This window comes from Pezoporus occidentalis, unplaced genomic scaffold, assembly GCF_034315485.1.
Source record: "Pezoporus occidentalis ecotype Australia unplaced genomic scaffold, CSIRO_AGI_Poc_V1 ctg62, whole genome shotgun sequence".
In the NCBI taxonomy this organism is placed as follows: domain Eukaryota; kingdom Metazoa; phylum Chordata; class Aves; order Psittaciformes; family Psittacidae; genus Pezoporus; species Pezoporus occidentalis.
The window spans coordinates 74,285-90,031 of record NW_026915966.1 but is presented as its reverse complement, the minus strand read 5'-3'; the positions used below and the strand labels follow the sequence as shown (position 1 = coordinate 90,031).

At 50.6% G+C, this 15,747-nt stretch overlaps 3 protein-coding genes across 3 annotated transcripts; 2 read left to right on the top strand and 1 right to left on the bottom strand.

The window, feature by feature from the left end:
• Positions 1-143: 143 nt before the first annotated feature.
• On the top strand, positions 144-4,791 carry LOC134174588 (uncharacterized). The gene is made up of 5 exons (XM_062639730.1): positions 144-311; positions 786-907; positions 2,215-2,316; positions 2,706-2,870; positions 4,197-4,791. Exons 1-5 carry the CDS (start codon positions 224-226, stop codon positions 4,341-4,343), a joined length of 624 nt encoding a protein of 207 aa, XP_062495714.1. The 5' UTR covers positions 144-223; the 3' UTR covers positions 4,344-4,791.
• Positions 4,792-5,737: 946 nt separating this feature from the next.
• MRPL27 (mitochondrial ribosomal protein L27) lies at positions 5,738-9,943 on the bottom strand. Its single transcript, XM_062639732.1, has 4 exons — positions 9,872-9,943; positions 7,328-7,450; positions 6,616-6,683; positions 5,738-6,168 (listed from the first exon to the last, which is right to left on the bottom strand). The coding sequence occupies exons 1-4, from the start codon at positions 9,903-9,905 to the stop codon at positions 5,962-5,964; spliced, it is 432 nt and encodes a 143-aa protein (XP_062495716.1). The 5' UTR covers positions 9,906-9,943; the 3' UTR covers positions 5,738-5,961.
• Positions 9,944-10,019: 76 nt separating this feature from the next.
• EME1 (essential meiotic structure-specific endonuclease 1) lies at positions 10,020-14,571 on the top strand. The gene is made up of 8 exons (XM_062639786.1): positions 10,020-10,649; positions 10,733-10,860; positions 11,043-11,135; positions 11,499-11,620; positions 11,851-11,977; positions 12,475-12,590; positions 13,652-13,841; positions 14,099-14,571. Exons 1-8 carry the CDS (start codon positions 10,079-10,081, stop codon positions 14,273-14,275), a joined length of 1,524 nt encoding a protein of 507 aa, XP_062495770.1. The 5' UTR covers positions 10,020-10,078; the 3' UTR covers positions 14,276-14,571.
• The last annotated feature ends 1,176 nt before the right edge of the window (positions 14,572-15,747 follow it).

Below are 15,747 nucleotides of genomic sequence, written 5' to 3'. Positions count from 1 at the left end.
AGGGGACAAGCCGGGACCGGTCCCTCCCGTCGGGGCCCGCCCGCAGCGTCGCCACGGCAACCGCCGGCCAATGCAGCCCGTCCCGCCTGCAGCCAATGGGGGACGGCGGAGGGTGGCGCGGCGGCCAATGGGATGCGCCCGGCTCCTCCCCGATGCTCCCGGTCCCGCCCCGCCGGCCGGTGGGGCGCGGGCAGCGGCTGCAGGTGCGGGTGGCAGCGGAGGGATGGCGCAGCCCAGCGAGGCCTCGGTGCACTCGGCGGCTGGCGGCGCCGCTATGGACAGCAACGTCCTGGCCATCGTTATCGCCGCGAGTGAGTGGTGGGACCGGCTCCGGTGGAGCGGGGTCGGGTGGGGGCGGCCTCGGGCTGTGCCGGCTCCTTGCGGCCCGGGGATGCGGTCGTTACAGCTCGCGGTCCTTCTCCGGGGCATCGCTGGTCCCTGGGTTCGGGTCCGAGGGGAGCGGCGGGAGGGGCTGGCGGTGCCGGGTGGGCTCTATGGGATCCGGGGCGCTGGAGACCCGGGCTCCCTGCTGCGGGGCCGCGTGTGAGCTGAGAGTCCCGGGAGGGAGGGTGCCGGGCCCGGCTCCCGGTGCAGCGGTCTGGGATAAGGCTGGGCAGGACCTATCGGCGTGGTTATTGGCCTTCTCGGGACAGGCAACCGGTAAAATGGGCTTGAATGGGGCTTTTTCAAGCTTCTCTTGACTGTAGACCCCGGGGGTGAAGGCAGGAGAGAGTGGGGAGGCCCGTGGGCCCAAAGGTATTCCCCTCTTCTCCCTTCCCTGGTAGCTGTGTCCACCTCCGTCTTCATCGTGGCAATCCTCATCCTGCTGCTGCTCCTGTACCACCGGGACCCCATGTGCTGCCAGTTCCTCTGCTCCTGCCGCTTATTCCAGAGCCCCAGCCAGTATGTGAGTGTCCTCCTGCCCCGAGTTCCCCTCTGCTCCCGGGCTCATGTTCCATTGCACTGTGCTCCAGGATGAACATGGGACCCCTAAGCAGAGCCAGGCTCTGCCTCCTCCTTGTTCCCAATCTCCTGTAGAGCTCCATCGCCCCAATGAACTTGGCTGTGCTGTTGGTGGTAACATTCCCAAGGCCTGATATGGGGAGGTGCCCTGGATCCCTGGAGAGGGGTGATGCACAGTTGTAGTGGGGTCAGGCTCTGCATTATGGGGAAGGGGCCCAGCGGGGATGGGGCTGGAACCTGAGGGCAAAGGCAGACAAAGCCAATCGCATCCCCGGCAAGTGTGCATAGCTCCCAGCACGGAGCAGTGAGACACAAAAGCCTTTTTTGCTCACAGCTGTAATTTCCTGGGGCTGGCTTTTGAGCTGGGAGCTGGTGATGGTGAAAAGAGCAGCGTGTTCAGGCAGTGCTGCTTTTGTGGTGGTTGGTGGCTGCCTGGGGACAGCTCAGCCTCCAGAGCTGCAGGATGGCTGTTGAGAGCTGTAGGTACCACTTTCCCCTGGTAGAAGAGGGAATGTTCAGCCTCAGCTGGGAGGGAATGGAGACTGGCATCATGAAAGGCAAATGTGATAGTCCAGCACAGGCTGGGAAGTCCCCAGCAGAAATCAAGAGTGGGAACAGGCTGTGGGTGTCCCCTGCCTGCTTCACTGCCCTCTGCTCCTTCCTCCTCTTCCTCCTTGCTGCCTGCCTGTCTGTGGTGCATGTCAGGGAGAAGGCTCTCTACAGAGAGATGATCTCTGCTCACTCTTGCTCAACATGTTGATAGCAACTGAGTTTAACTGGAGCAGAACTACTTGGGAACAGAACAGCCATTGCTCTGCAGATTTGCTTGCTCCGTTATCCTGAAATGACTACCTTGGTAGATAAGAGTTTACAAATTCTTTAACCTTCAGCATGTGATGGAGCTCTTAGCTATGCTAGCGGAATACTTGGCTTGGTTTATTGTCCTAAGTAGATGAATCAAGAGGTGATTCTGCTGAGTCTGAATGAAACCTGGGCCCAGGCTGTCATCCTTCTGTCTGGGCTCAAGCTCTGTGCTGCCTGGTGAGCATATGCCTGAGCTGCTAGCGTTGGTAAAGAGGCAGGTGGAGGTTGGTGGTGAGAGCCGCACCAGCCCAAAGGGCAGAGGTGGTTCTCTCCCCTGCCAGAACCCCACTTCCCAGGCTGGCCCATGTGAACCAACTCAGCTCTGTTCATTGCCAGGCAGGATGAGAGGGATTCTTGGCTTTGCTAACGTCCCACCCCTCCTTACAGGACTGCCCCCCACCCTACTTCAGCAGCAGCCAGCGGCTGGTGGGTCCCCAGTGCAGAGCCTCGCGCTTGGAGAGTGCTGCGGCTGAGAACCCGGGTGTGCAGGTGATGGCTGGGTCCCTGATGGGAGCTGGAGGGGAATGAGTGAAAAGGCCATGGTTATGGGGACCTGGGGACTCCTGGGGCAGAGGGAGAAGGCACTGAGCAGCAGCAGCTTTGAGAAGTGCTGCCTGTATGTAAAATCTGTGGTGGAGGGGGATGTGGGGAGCAGAGATGCCATGGTAAGTGCCATGCGGCTCCCTTGGGATTTGGGATCTTGCAAGCATGAGATGGTGTGATTATCTCCCAGGAGGGAGGATTTCCTCCTCAGAGTTCAAGGAAGGGCAGCTACATCTTCAAACACTGAAGTAACTTGAAGTGGCACCAAGCCATGAACTTCCAGCAAAGACAGCCACCACCACACTGACCTTTCTCTTCTGGCTGGGCATTTCCAGGGGGATGAGCTGTTCTGCGTCGGGCCCCCCAGCACGTACCAGGTCCCATACTGGGAGCAGCCGCGCCTGCCCAGCTATGAGAGTGTACGGAAGAAAGATCGGCAGCGGGAGATCCACCAGATGATTGCTGAGAGGTTCGGGCTGTGGGCAGAACCTTCCCAGGAGGTGAGCATTCCCTCCCCTGCACTGGGGTGCTGGCAGAGCCCCAGGGGCAGTTCCCCCTTCTGGTCTGCATCTGGGTCTTGCTGCAGGACTCTGTTCTCTGTGATAGCCTTACTTTGATAACCTTTATCTCTGGGAAGGGCACAAAGGGTATCGGGAGGCTCCTTTGGTGTTCATCTGTGCTGGTTAATGATCGAGCTCTCAGGGTGCGGGAGGCAGGGCAGAGTTGCTGATGAAGGTGAGACCTGTTCATCTGTGGTGTTCATTTGTGCTGGTTAATGATCGAGCTCTCGGGGTGCCGGAGGCAGGACAGAGCTGCTGATGAAGGTGAGCCTTTCGGATCATCTGCTCAGTACAAGTCCAAGCTGGAATGTTATATTTAGATCTGTGAGGCTTCCAGGATTTCTTGCTCCCTTCTCACTGCCTTTGGGAGGCCCTTCACTATTACCTTCAAGTGTTATTTCTGAGCAGAAGGCTTTGCCTGTTTAAGATCTGCACTCCTGCAACAGAACAGAGAAAAGCGAGTGCCTCTGCCAAGTAGGTCCTGTGGTGGTCTCGTGAGAGACTCACTGAACAAAGAGACCTCCCTGACTAAAGCAGGACAGAAACATTTGAAATGCCAGGTAGAGAACTAAAGGTTCACCTGGATTTTGAGCTCTTAAAGCTGTACCTAAGTCTGGCTTAGTCCACACTTGCTACTTGGTATTTGGAGCTGTAACTAATGAGAGCTGCCCTGAAACCAGAGTACGAAGGGCAGAAAGTAAGGCCCTAGCTGAGGAGCTGCAAGAGGAGTGCTTCCACAACATCCCCGTGCTGCTCCTGTGGCTCCTCACAGGGAGAAAGCTGGCTCAGCTCTGCCAAAATACATGTAACAACAGCCTGGAGGTTCCTCTCTGCTGCTGTGTAGTGAGACTTGCTACCAAAACCTGAGCAGAAAGCCTGGTTTGTAGGTGCTTGTATAATTACAGTAATTGATATTTGGTCAAAGGAAAGTGAGTGACAGTCCTCTTGATGAAAGTTAAGTCTTTTCTGGCCTTTTAACAAGAGTGACAACTCCTCGAAGGGGAACAGGGAAGAACTGGAACCTGGCACAGAGAGCTGGGGGAACATGCCTCTTCAGTGTGCACTACTGCATTGCAAGGTGCAAGATGAGGGTGCTAAGCCCTCATCTCCCAGCTCTCCTGGCTAGCAGCTTGCCGCTTGGAGGACTGCAGTTTGATCTCAGGCTGGTGGTGGTTGGAAGCCTTGTCATCTGCTCCACGAGAAGAGGTGGGATAATCTCCTGGTTATTTCTGATCCACTGTAACGCTCTTCCTCTCTCCTCAATAGATGCCGCCTCCCTATGAGCATGCTCTGAGGCATCCTCCAGCTTTCTCAGGACCAGTGATAAGCTCAGAGACCTTGGACAGACGTGGCATGACAGACCCTTTTCAGGCCCCTCTTGGCTACCAAACTCGGCGAAACACAGCTGTGTAAGGCCTCAGTGGGCTGCTGCTTCCCATGGTTTCAGTGACAGAAGTGCCTGTGACATTGTTCTCCTCCACAGGGAATGGCCAAACATGAGACCTTTGCCCAGGTTTGCCATCAGCTGAGACACAGGCAGGTCAGACCTGGCCAGCAGAGACATCCCTCCTGCAGCACAAGCACAACCATGGAGCCACTGCCAGGCAGAGCAACCAGGGATGTGTGTGCTCGCTCTTCTCTGGCAAACATACTGTTACCAAAAGCAAGAGACCAGCTGCTTGCTTCTATACAAGGGGCAAAGCCAAGGTGAAGGTCTGCTCAGCCAGAGCTCCTCAGGCAGCTGGCATATTGCACCTCTGTGAGGCAAGCACTGTCAGTTGTACCAAGGATCAGACCTCAGTCACCGTGTTGTGCTACTTCACTTGTTTCTTAGTTTATGAAATGTTTTACTTTATCAGTGCATTGGCTACCAGGTGGGAAGCTTCACCTGAGAGCAGCAGAATGGGTCAGCATCAGAGCACTGCTGTGTGCTCCTGCAGCAATGGTCCTCTGTGACCAGCAGTGATTTTTGTATGGACTTCAGATAAATATGTGGAGAGGCTCCAGGAGTTGTGTTAGCTGCTGTATGCAAATACCAACCACAAAGATGAACCGTGTGACTGGGAAAGGACAAAAATGCAGCCAAAATAGCTGGTGAACTATGAACCATGGGGAATGTAAAGCAAAGGTGGACATGCGTGGCTGACCTAACTTAGTTATCTTCTGCAGAGCAGACAATCTAATAGCATCCACACCGGTGTCCTGACACCACCAATTTTGATAACCTGTTTTCTACTGCAGAGCCAATGTTTCAAATTGTTTACAAACCTGTAGATAAAATGAGATCAGATCACAAGGTATTGGGGCTCCTTTCTTTTGAACAATAGAAGCTCAAAAAATGTCAGGGAATGACTCAGGGGAAGACAAAAAGGATGTCTTCTGGATTATGGCCTTATGCTACACCTCCAGCGGCTGAGCTTCGAATACCACCCCAGGCCTGTGCATCCTCCCAGGCACTCGACAATTAGTCATGAGTAAGCTTTACAAGTGCAAACTTGCCTCTCGTGGCTAGTAAATGATATCTGAGTTGTATTCCAGATATTTGAGTTAAACACTGGGATGAGGTAGAAGGAAAAATCTACCTTCCTGGGATGCAGTTAGGTGCAAAAGGATCACTTCTGCAGTATTTTGAATTAAGATACAAATACAACAGTAATATCTAATAATGAGCAAAAATAGAGGGAATTAGTAGGATAAGTAGTGACCTAAGAGTGCTTGTGGAGAGAACTCATCCAGTGGCACAATGGAACAGGTTCCCCAGAGGAAGGTAGTTCCAGATGGTAAATGAACGGAAGTAACACATCCCATGAACAGCCAAGGCCTTCAGCAGCCCCACAGCATTTATTACACACTCTGAGAAATGCCTGCAGGTGATCCCAGTGCCTGAGCACTGCCCATGTGTGCTTTAGGAGCAAGAAAACAAAGTCCTAAACTGGTACCTTCAGAGCTAGGGTATTCTTGTCCTCTGATGTTGGTCCAGCTGTAGTGGTCTGTCCCAGTCACTCCTTCCCATCCATCCCTGTGTGATGGCTCAGAGCATGGTGACCAGTTTAAATTCTCCTACTTCTGTGGTGGGGATGACACTGATAAAGGTTTTATAAAGAACTGCTCCTTTGGGTAGCCGACAGATCACTTCTCTGCTCTCACTGCTGCGGGGCAGAGGGATGTAGACCTCTTTGGTGTATTTCACAATGCCATCCTCCAGGGCGTAAAGTGTCTTGTTACGGCCCATCCCCACCTGGAAGAGGATGAGGAGTGTTAGGAAGGAAAGGCTGGAGGTCCACCACTAAAGCAGACCTGATCATTGTTCTGCCTCATTTGATACCCTGGCTTCAATAGCATCTGTTGCTTTGTATTTTAAAACAAAACCACACTGGTTGCTTCCAGCAATCAGTATACAGTGGTGCTCATTAGGAGGGAAGAGATCCTGATTCCACCCTGAAACACAAGCATCTAGTTAGGTTGCAAAAGGGGATATCCACAACTTTCAGACCCTTTTCCCAAGTCACACAGGCATGAGTGTGACCCAGAGAAGGCTCTCTGACCAAGAAATACCAGGTCATGAAACCCCATTTGAGAATTATATAGAATATAGGGAAGAGCATTAAGAATGAGCTTGAGAGGAAGCATCGAGTATGGGACTGCTGTTCTCTGAGAACCAAGGAAGAGCTAGAAAACAACTTACATGAGCACCAGGATGCCAGCGTATCAACCGCTGTGTAGCCAAAATGTTGCCTGCATGCACAAAGGCACCTGCAACAGAGTGACAAGAGTCAGACAGAGCTCCCCAGAACACAAGTGGTTCTAGGACCTACAAACCTCAGCTTTTGGTGGAAATTTTCTAAGGAAAAATGAACTTGAAATGCTAAAAGCATCTAACCAAAAATGCTGTTAGCAGGAAATAAAGGGCAATTGATGCACAATGGCAAAAAGCAATGTTAAGTCTTTGAAAAGGTTCCTTGGGGCTGCAAAGCATTTTCTGGTTGCTGAAGGTATTTTATTACCTTTTACATCAATATGTTTTCATCAGCAAAGGTAATAATTATAAGCACTCAACTGCATGAATCTGTACTTTGGCTTCTGCTAAGCCTCATAATTCTCCTCTTTGTAAACATCTCAAATACCCAGCTTTCCAATGCAGCCTGGGGGTAAAAGTGTCCCTCTGCCTGCCCTCCTTCCAGGAGCTCCAGAGAGGGGAGTTGGAATATAAGTACATTTTCTGCAGGCAATTTTGGCTCCCTCACCCTGCCCTCCCACCCGCCACCCTTGATCATAAGGCTTTGTTGAACCTCCCCTTCCCTTTCTTTTGGAAAAGTGCCCTGGCCACCTCCTACTGCAATCAGCACCGGGGGGGGGGAAGCCGTGAGGAACCCAACTCAGCAGATACTCAGACCTACCTTCTGTTTTCTTGAACCCGTAGCGCTTCCCAGGGCTGTTGCCACCCAGATTTTTTGAGCTGCCCCCACTTTTCTTAGAAGCACACCTGATGGCAACCAGGCTTGGCTGGGGAGTTGTTAGAACTGGGTTTGAAGCAAGAACAACATCAGCTGGAAAAAGCTATTACACACACTTTCTTTCTTTCAGATTTAAAGATCAGTCAAGAAAGGGTTTAAAACTAAAGGTAAAAGAAAGTGTGGAGGGAAAAATAATGTACTGCCAAGAGAAAGCATAATTTGACCACCATGGCCTAAGTTTAAATGCTTAGGCATTTAAGAGGCTACAAAGAGGCTACATCTCAAGTACTGCTGCTGCCACCCAGGGAGGAATGATCTCAGCAATGATGTTCAAAGACGTGCACAAATTCAGGTACAGAAGTTTCTGGCAGCTGTGGACTGGCCTGATATCGCTTGGAGAAGAGATATATGATCTCTGTTTCAGTTTCCCCTTTGACCCAATGGTATTTACTTACGTAGTAGTATTTTGCAATCTTACAAGTAAGAAGACTCCAGGATGATGCACAAGCAGATATTCACAACAGATACTGCCAGAAGCAGCAATCTGGGGAGGATCAAGAAGGACTATAGATCCCTGGGAGTGGTGTGAAGGGGCTGGAGCACAGGGGATTTTTCATCCATGCTCCCAGTTGAAGCCTGCAGGGCTATGATCCTACTGGCACCACAGAGACATGGTGGGATGGCTCCTATGGCTGGAGTTTTGGAATGGAAGGATACAGGCTCTTCAGGAGGATTTATCTTCAGGAAGGACAGGTTGGGGAGGCAAGGTGGCGTCACCTTGTCAGTTACCAGCTAGAGGCCACGGAGCTCTGCTTGGGGATGGATGAGGAGCCAACCAAGAGAAGACTAGGTGGATGAGGTCCTTTGGATACAGACAGGAGCAGCCTCATATTCACAAGCCCTGGTCCTTGTAAGGACTTCAACCACTCTGATATCTGTTGGAGGCAACCCAGCAGGGCAGGAACAATCCAGGAGGGTCCTGGAATGCGCTGATGATAACATCCTTTTCCAAGTGATAAAGTGATAGGGGAGCCAACGAGGAGAGGTGCTGGACTGGACTTTGTCCTCGCCAACAGGGAGGCGTTGGTGGGGAATGTGAAGCTCAAGGGCAGCCTTGGCTGCAGTGACTATGAAATGGTGGAGATGAAGATCCTTAGGGCAGTGAGGAAGGCATGCAGCAAGCTCACTGCCCTGGACTTGTACCTGGGCAACAAGAAAAGCTTCTATAGGTACACTGGGGATAAAAGGAAGACAAGGGAAAATGTGGGCCCCCTCCACAAGGAAATGGGAGACCTGGGACATGAGGAAGGCCCAGGTCTTTACCAGCAAGAGCTCCAGCCACACCACCCATGTCACAGAAGGGGAGCAAAGGCAGGGAGTGGGAGAATGGAGAACCACCCCCTGTGGCAGATTAGGTTCAAGACCATCTAAGGAACCTGAAGGTGCACAAGTCCATGGGGCCTGATGAGATGCATCCACAGGTCCTGACTGGTGGGTGAAGTGGCCAGGCCATTATCCATCATATCTGAGAAGCTGTGGCACCCTGGTGAAGTTCCTGATGAGTGGAAAAGGGGAAACATAACCTCTACTTTTAAAAAGGGAAAAAAAGAAGAGCCAGGGCACTACAGAGTGGCCAGGATCACCTCAGTACCCAGCAAGACCATGGAGCAGATCCTCTTAAAACTCTGCTAAGGCACATGAACAGTAAGGGCATTCAACATGAATTCACTACGGGCAAACTGTGCCTGACAAATTCGGTGGCCTTCTCTGATGGGTCAATAGTGCTGGTGGATCAGGGAACAGCGACTGCCATCATCTACCTGGACTTGTGCAAGGCATCTGACACTGTCCCCCATAACATCCTTGTCTCTAATTGGAGAGACATGGATCTGATGGATGGATGACTTGGTGGATCCCCAGACAAATCTGAGAGGTGGCCAAGTGTGTCCTTGGTCACACAGTTCTGATGACCCACTAGAGAATCATTAGGGTATTCTGGCCTTTAACAATAGATTAAAAAAGAGTATTTTTAAAGCTTCCTGACTATGGCACTCCGCAAAGAGAAAGCAGCACCCCTCAGTGTTTGATTTGTACCTAATACACATGAATACTGTTTCTCTAAAGATGATTTTTCCACCTTGAAGGCACTCACGCGGCAGCACAGAGACATTCCTCATCCCTGGAAGTTTCTGAATGCATAAGGCATAAAGCCCTCAGCACTTCAGCCCCTGCTTTCAGCACCCGAAGTGGTTTAAACCCCTTCCAACATGGTTAACCCCGTCATTCGGGGCCTGAAACCCGCCCATTTCACCACAGCACCGCCGCGGGCCTGAGGTAAAAAGCGAAGAGTTCGACCCCGAGACACCGACAGCAACCTCCCACGGGGTACACCCCACCCCTTCCCGAGCAAAAGCTCCCACCCACAGCCGGCTTTCCCCACCCTGTGAAGGTGGGTGAAGATGGAGGTGAAGGTAACCCCTCACTCACATAACCTCCGCAGCGCCGCCATTTTGTCTAGCATCGTCTTCTTCCCGTTCCGGTGGGAGGGCGGGGAGCGCGGGCGGCTGAGCGGCGATTGGTTCGAACGCGCGCGCGAGCGCGCGTTCGGACCAATCGCCGCCAGCCGTCCGCGCCTTCGGACCAATCGCTGCTGGCGCCGAGCTTCCCCTCAGGAGAGTCCAGGGAGAAGGGGTGATGGCGGAGCGCAGGGGGAGCCCTGAGGAGAGCGATGAGGAGCGGTTGCCTACTTTAGCTTCCCTGCTGCAGGCTTCGCCATCACCGCCTTGCGATTTGGGTCGCCGGCTGTCCTCATCTCCCTCCCCTAAAGCTGGAAGTGCGGAAGAGGTGGTTGTGGTAGTGAGCAGCGGGAGCGATGAGGACGAGGAGATGGTTCCTCTGTCTGAGAGGATCAAAAGGAGAATGGAAGCGAGGAATGCGGGTTTTGAAGTGTCTTGTGGCAGCCAAAGGAGCACGCAAGGTGGTGAGAGACCCTCCTGGTGCCCGCTGCCAGCCTCTCAGTCTGACTCCACAGCACAGCCTGATATGCCCCTGGTAAGTGGAGCAGGCCCAGAGGTACCACCACTTCCCAAGAAGGGAAACCATAGTCAGAAGGAAAGGGAGGCAGCGTGCCAGAGGAGGAAGGAGAGAGAAGCCCTGAGGAGGCAAAAAGAGGAGGAAAAAGAAAGGAAAAGGGCTCTTGCCAAGATGCTGAAAGCTCAGCGGCCAGGAGAGTGCCAGAAATACATAACAGTGGTGCTAGATTCAGGTACTTGTCCTCACATCCTGTGTCTGCCATATATTGCCTGTTGTCTCCTCTGTGTGGAGGCCTGACCAGTGCACCGATCTTAGTTCTGTTGCAGGTAGAAGGTGGTGAACAGGTCCTTAGTGCTTTGCAGGCTGCAAATTATTCCTGTGTGATTGAGAATCAGGCTGTTCCCTGCAGCATCACCTGGAGGAGAAAGACGGTGCCATCTCAGGTGTGCAAGCCAAATCTCCATGTTCTTGCCCTTTTCTTCCTCTGTTATTTGCACTTCTTAGTAATTGTATTTAGTAAACACCCTCTAATCCTCTCCTGCTTCAGAGGTCTGAGTGGGAGCAGTGGTTGGCATGAATGATAAACAGACTGTTGGTCTGGCTCTTTGTTTTCCTGTCTGAACAGATGGGAGAAGGAGATGAATGGACAGAAGAACCAAATGTCCTGGTTCTGCTTCGCTTGGAGGAGTTTTTGTCCATGGCTCACAACTACAAACAAGTGAGGACGCTTATGACTTTTGTGCTCTCGAACATGCTGTGCTCTGGGGGTGATGTTCATCATCCTCTTCACTGTAGGAACGTTCTGATGTGGGATGGAACCATGGTTCCATGAGTTAATGGACCAAAGCCAATAGGGTTGTATTAATGCAAAGTTGTGACAAACATTGTCATTCTGACAAACACTGTCAGCTCAGATGGGGTTATTTTCTATTTCTTTCTGCCATAGCTTTATGCCAGATCAAATATTGCCTGCCTGAAGCATGAACAGACTTTTTCATCTCCAGAATCAGAGCCATAGGCTGCTGCACTTGTGTGTGTGCCTCAGAGTGGTTTAACTTCTCTTTTCTATTCATCTTTGCAGGAGGCCAAGGGCTGTATGGAAGGACAGCAGGAGACCCTACAGACCTATGTAGCTCGTGTGATGGAGAAAATGCCTGGGAAAATTCTGGCACTGGCAGTTGCTGAAGTAGAAAATTATTTCAGGTTAAACTTTTTTCCCCTCCAAACGTTTCTGTGTTATCTTTGGCCTTGAAAAATGCCATAGGTATTTATATTAATTCCTTCTAGCAAAGCCTGGAGCGTAAGAGGTATTCCCACTCAGAGCTCCTCCACTATTTTGTCACACAGAAATGGAAGTAAAGGCCTGTCATCACAAAATACCTGGGGAAGAGCATGAGATCCCAGCCTCACTTCACTCTTCTTTGGTCTCTCAGACTTCAGTCAAAAAAGAGACAGCGACAAGCAGCAGCAAATGGAAGCCAAGATGAGGGACAAGGAAGACGGAAGAAAAGGGCAGTTGAGGATTCCGGCCTGGAGGTAACCAGAATGGATGTGGAAGAAGTGAGTACCTTTAAAGCAGGCATGCAGCCATCGTCTCTTGTTCATTCAGATTGCTGTTTGAGCATTTGACCTACACCGCCTTGGGAGGAAGGCATTCAACCTTCTTTAGTCCACATGTCTGTGGGCAGAGCTCTTTGGGTTTGGTTCCCCACTTTATGGACTGCTCTCCCATGGACTGTCTTGTTCACCTTGATTCTGATGTCAGTCTTGGTCAGCATCTCTCACCCTTGGTGGGCTGCTGGCAAAGCTGGGCTGGGTGGCTTGTGTGTAATGAGAGCTGTCACTGTGGAGCTGCACAGCTGAAATAGTGCCAAACTGATACTCACTGTCAGGAGACAGGTTGCTCCTAAATACTTCAGTGCCTTAAATTACCTGTTCCCCAAATGGGGAGAGAGGGAATGTTCTTGTTCTATAGCAAGGCATTGTGACCCTTTTTCAAGAGTGGGGTTTGATACGACAAGATGAATTGTTCCATTCATTTCTAACAATGTTTACAGGCCTTGGTGGACCTGCAGCTGTGCAAACAAGTCCAGGTCAGCTTTTTTGAGAGCTGGGAGGAGCTTGGAGAATATGCCACTATGTTCACAAAATCTGTGGCTGAAGCACCCTTCAAGTGAGTATCACAGTATGCTAGAGATTGGAAGGGACCTCAAAAGATCATCTAGTCCAATCCCCCTGCTGGAGCAGGAACACCTAGATAATGTTACACAGGAATGTGTCCAGGTGAGTTTTGAATGTCTCCAGGGAAGGAGACTCCACAACCTCCGTGGGCAGCCTGTTCCAGTGTTCTGTCACCCTCACTGAGAAGAAGTTTCTTCTCAAGTTTAAGTGGAACCTCTTGTGTTCCAGTAACAGAGTAAGCAGATGAGGTTTGGTCACCCCTTTGGATTGGCTGCACTTGCACACTTACTGGGAGGGAATAGCAGGTATGCAGCTGTACTTCACTGCAACACAGTGTAATGATCTTTAAAGGAGCAGGGGGTGGAGCAGCTGTAGTGCAGTTCGCACAGGATAGGGTTTATTTGTGGAAACTGGGGAGGGATGAGGACAGACCCTGGTTTCATGTTGGTATCTTAACACTGAGCTCTTGTTCTTGGTCTGATTTTAGGGGCAGGAAGGGAATGCAAGTAGGGTTAGGCTCATAGAGCACCAGCTTTTCTTCTTCAGTGTGTAACCAAGAGGGATGTTACTGAGAGAGAACTCTTTAGCTGTATCCACTGATGACAGCAGCATGTTGTGTACCAACAGCTAAGAAAGCCATCTTGTGCAGTCTCACACAATCCTAGGATTCCTATCACAGCAGCTGTTGTATTTGACATCTCAGCCATGAGAAGAGGGGAAATGTCATTAAAAATGACACGTAAAAGTGTTGTACTATGGTTGACAGTTGGAAAGTGAATTCTTGTTTACCACTTTGCATGTGTGTTGCCTTGTGTCAGGATTGCTCCCAAGCACAGGTTGTTTCTTTTTGAGTAGGAAATCTGGGTCTCGAACAAGTAAATGTAAAGAAAATGCTGTCAAATTGTTAGCATTTACTTTGATGCCAGTGGCGTCTCTAACAGCAGAGGGTAAGAAACATCTCTCTGTCTCTGGTTATGTGACAACTGATGCAGGGATAGGATTTTCTTCATATCTCATTGTCTCATTTGCTCCTTCATTCTTTGTTCTTCCCAGGCGAGAGCGGGAGAACATGGGATTTTCCTTCTACTTAGAGAAGGCGTGGTGTGGAGGGGTGAAGGTGGATTGTTCTGGAAAGGGTCTCTTGGAAGTTTGGAAGAGACAGTTACAACAGTTTAACCGTGTCAGCCTGGAGATGGCTGAGGCTATTGTGTCTGCCTACCCTTCTCCTCAGCTTCTGAACCAGGTGAGGATGCCTAAGGAGTAGTGAGCACTGTGTGCAGTCAGCTAATGTAAGGAGTGGAAGACATCATTTAATTGCTATCAAATGTGACATAACAATTCTGTATTGAGCTGTTTAGTGAGGTGGAGTGGAGAGACCAGGTGAAAAGCAAGAGTATATTGTGAACAAGGGTAGAGCAGCCATGGGTGCAAAGCTTTGATGATTCTTTTGAGCAGTGAATGCAAATGGCTTATACTGCTCCTCCTTTGTGTTGCTTGTAGGCCTATATGCGGTGCTCCTCAAAGCAGGAGCAGGAGAACATGCTGGCTAACATCTCTGTGCACCGTGGTGATGGTGTGACAGCCACCTGCCGGAGGATCGGACCGGAGCTGTCCAGACGAGTCTATCTCCAGATGACTTCCCATGATCCTGATCTCTATTTGGATGTCAGTGGGTAGCTCCAGGGAATGAGGATTTTACTGTTTGCTGCTTTAAGTATTTACTGTTTAAGCATTCAGCTTCCTTCTGGGGAGAAGTGCTTAGGTAACAGTATCGTTGATCCCAGTTAAAAGACTTCAAAAATGCACTTGGACTTCACTGTAGCAGAAGAAGGTTGGATTAAATTGCTGAATGGCTGGAGTTTACACAAGAAATGAGGAAAACATCTTCCCTAAGAGCATGATTTGGACGCGGCTTACAGGAATGATAGTTCCTTTTATTTGTCTTCCTAGTAAATAAATAATTTGACTAATAATTTTGCTTTTTAATATGTGGTCTTGAATCTAGACAGGTCTGTCATCTATTGAAAGGAATACTTTCCACTGCTCTCCTAAACTGCAAGGAGTTGCATTCCTTCTCCAGGGTGAAAAATCCTAATGCTAAGGCAACATGGTGCAGCCCCCCCGGCACCCACTCTAATGAGGTGGAAGAGCTTTACCTCTCAAAGCAGACTCAGTTTTCCGCTGTGGCAGATGGGAATGAGTAAGACTAATTTTCAGATATAAATTTAGACTGCCCTGATTCAGTCTCCAGACAGCTTAATCTATAGAGGGTCTTGAAATCTGATTATATGTGCTGGAATTATGAGTACTGAACAGTTGGCAGAAAAAGCTTTCTTTTAATTAGATTGGGGAGCATGCTTGCCCCTCTGTGAAGCCTAGCACTTGTGAGCACACAAGGACACTTGAAGTCTTTTGTGACAGCAGCACTTACTGAGATGAGTGTTGAGAGTGAATTTTAAACTGCATCTGATGTGTGGAAGTTACCCTTTAGAAATGTGTTGTCTTGGATGAAAAAATACCCACCTGCCACGCTGGCTTCAGAGGCTCACTAGAAGCCTTAGCCTGGCCAGCAGCATGCTTCTGACTCAAACTGATACACCTGATCAGTCTGGCATTTGGGAACTTGCAGCCAAGGAAGCCAACTGTGTTCTGGGCTGCATCAAAAGAAATGGCCAGCAGGTCAGGGCAGGGGTCCTCTGCTGTGGTGACTCCCCCTGCAGTCCTGTGTCCAGCTCTGGGATCTCAATACAGGAGCGATGTGGAGCTGTTGGAGTGAGTCTAGAGGAGGCCATGGAGACGCTGCGAGGGCTGGAGCAGCTCTGCTCCGGAGACATGCTGAGAGAACTGAGCTGGTTCAGCTTGGAGAAGGTTCTGGGTAGACCTTAGAGCAGCTCCTAGTGCCTAAAGGGGCTACAAGAAACCTGGAAAGGGGCTTTGGACAACGGTCTGTAGGGACAGGACAAGGGCAATGGCTTTAAACCGGGAGAGGGTAGATTTAGATTAGATGTTGGGAAGAAATTCTTCACTACGAGGGTCCTGAGGCACTGGCACAGGGTTCCCAGAGAAGCTGTGGCTGCCCCATCCCTGGCAGTGTTCAAGGCCAGGTTGGATGGGGCTTGGAGCAAGCTGCTCTAGTGGAAGGTGTCCCT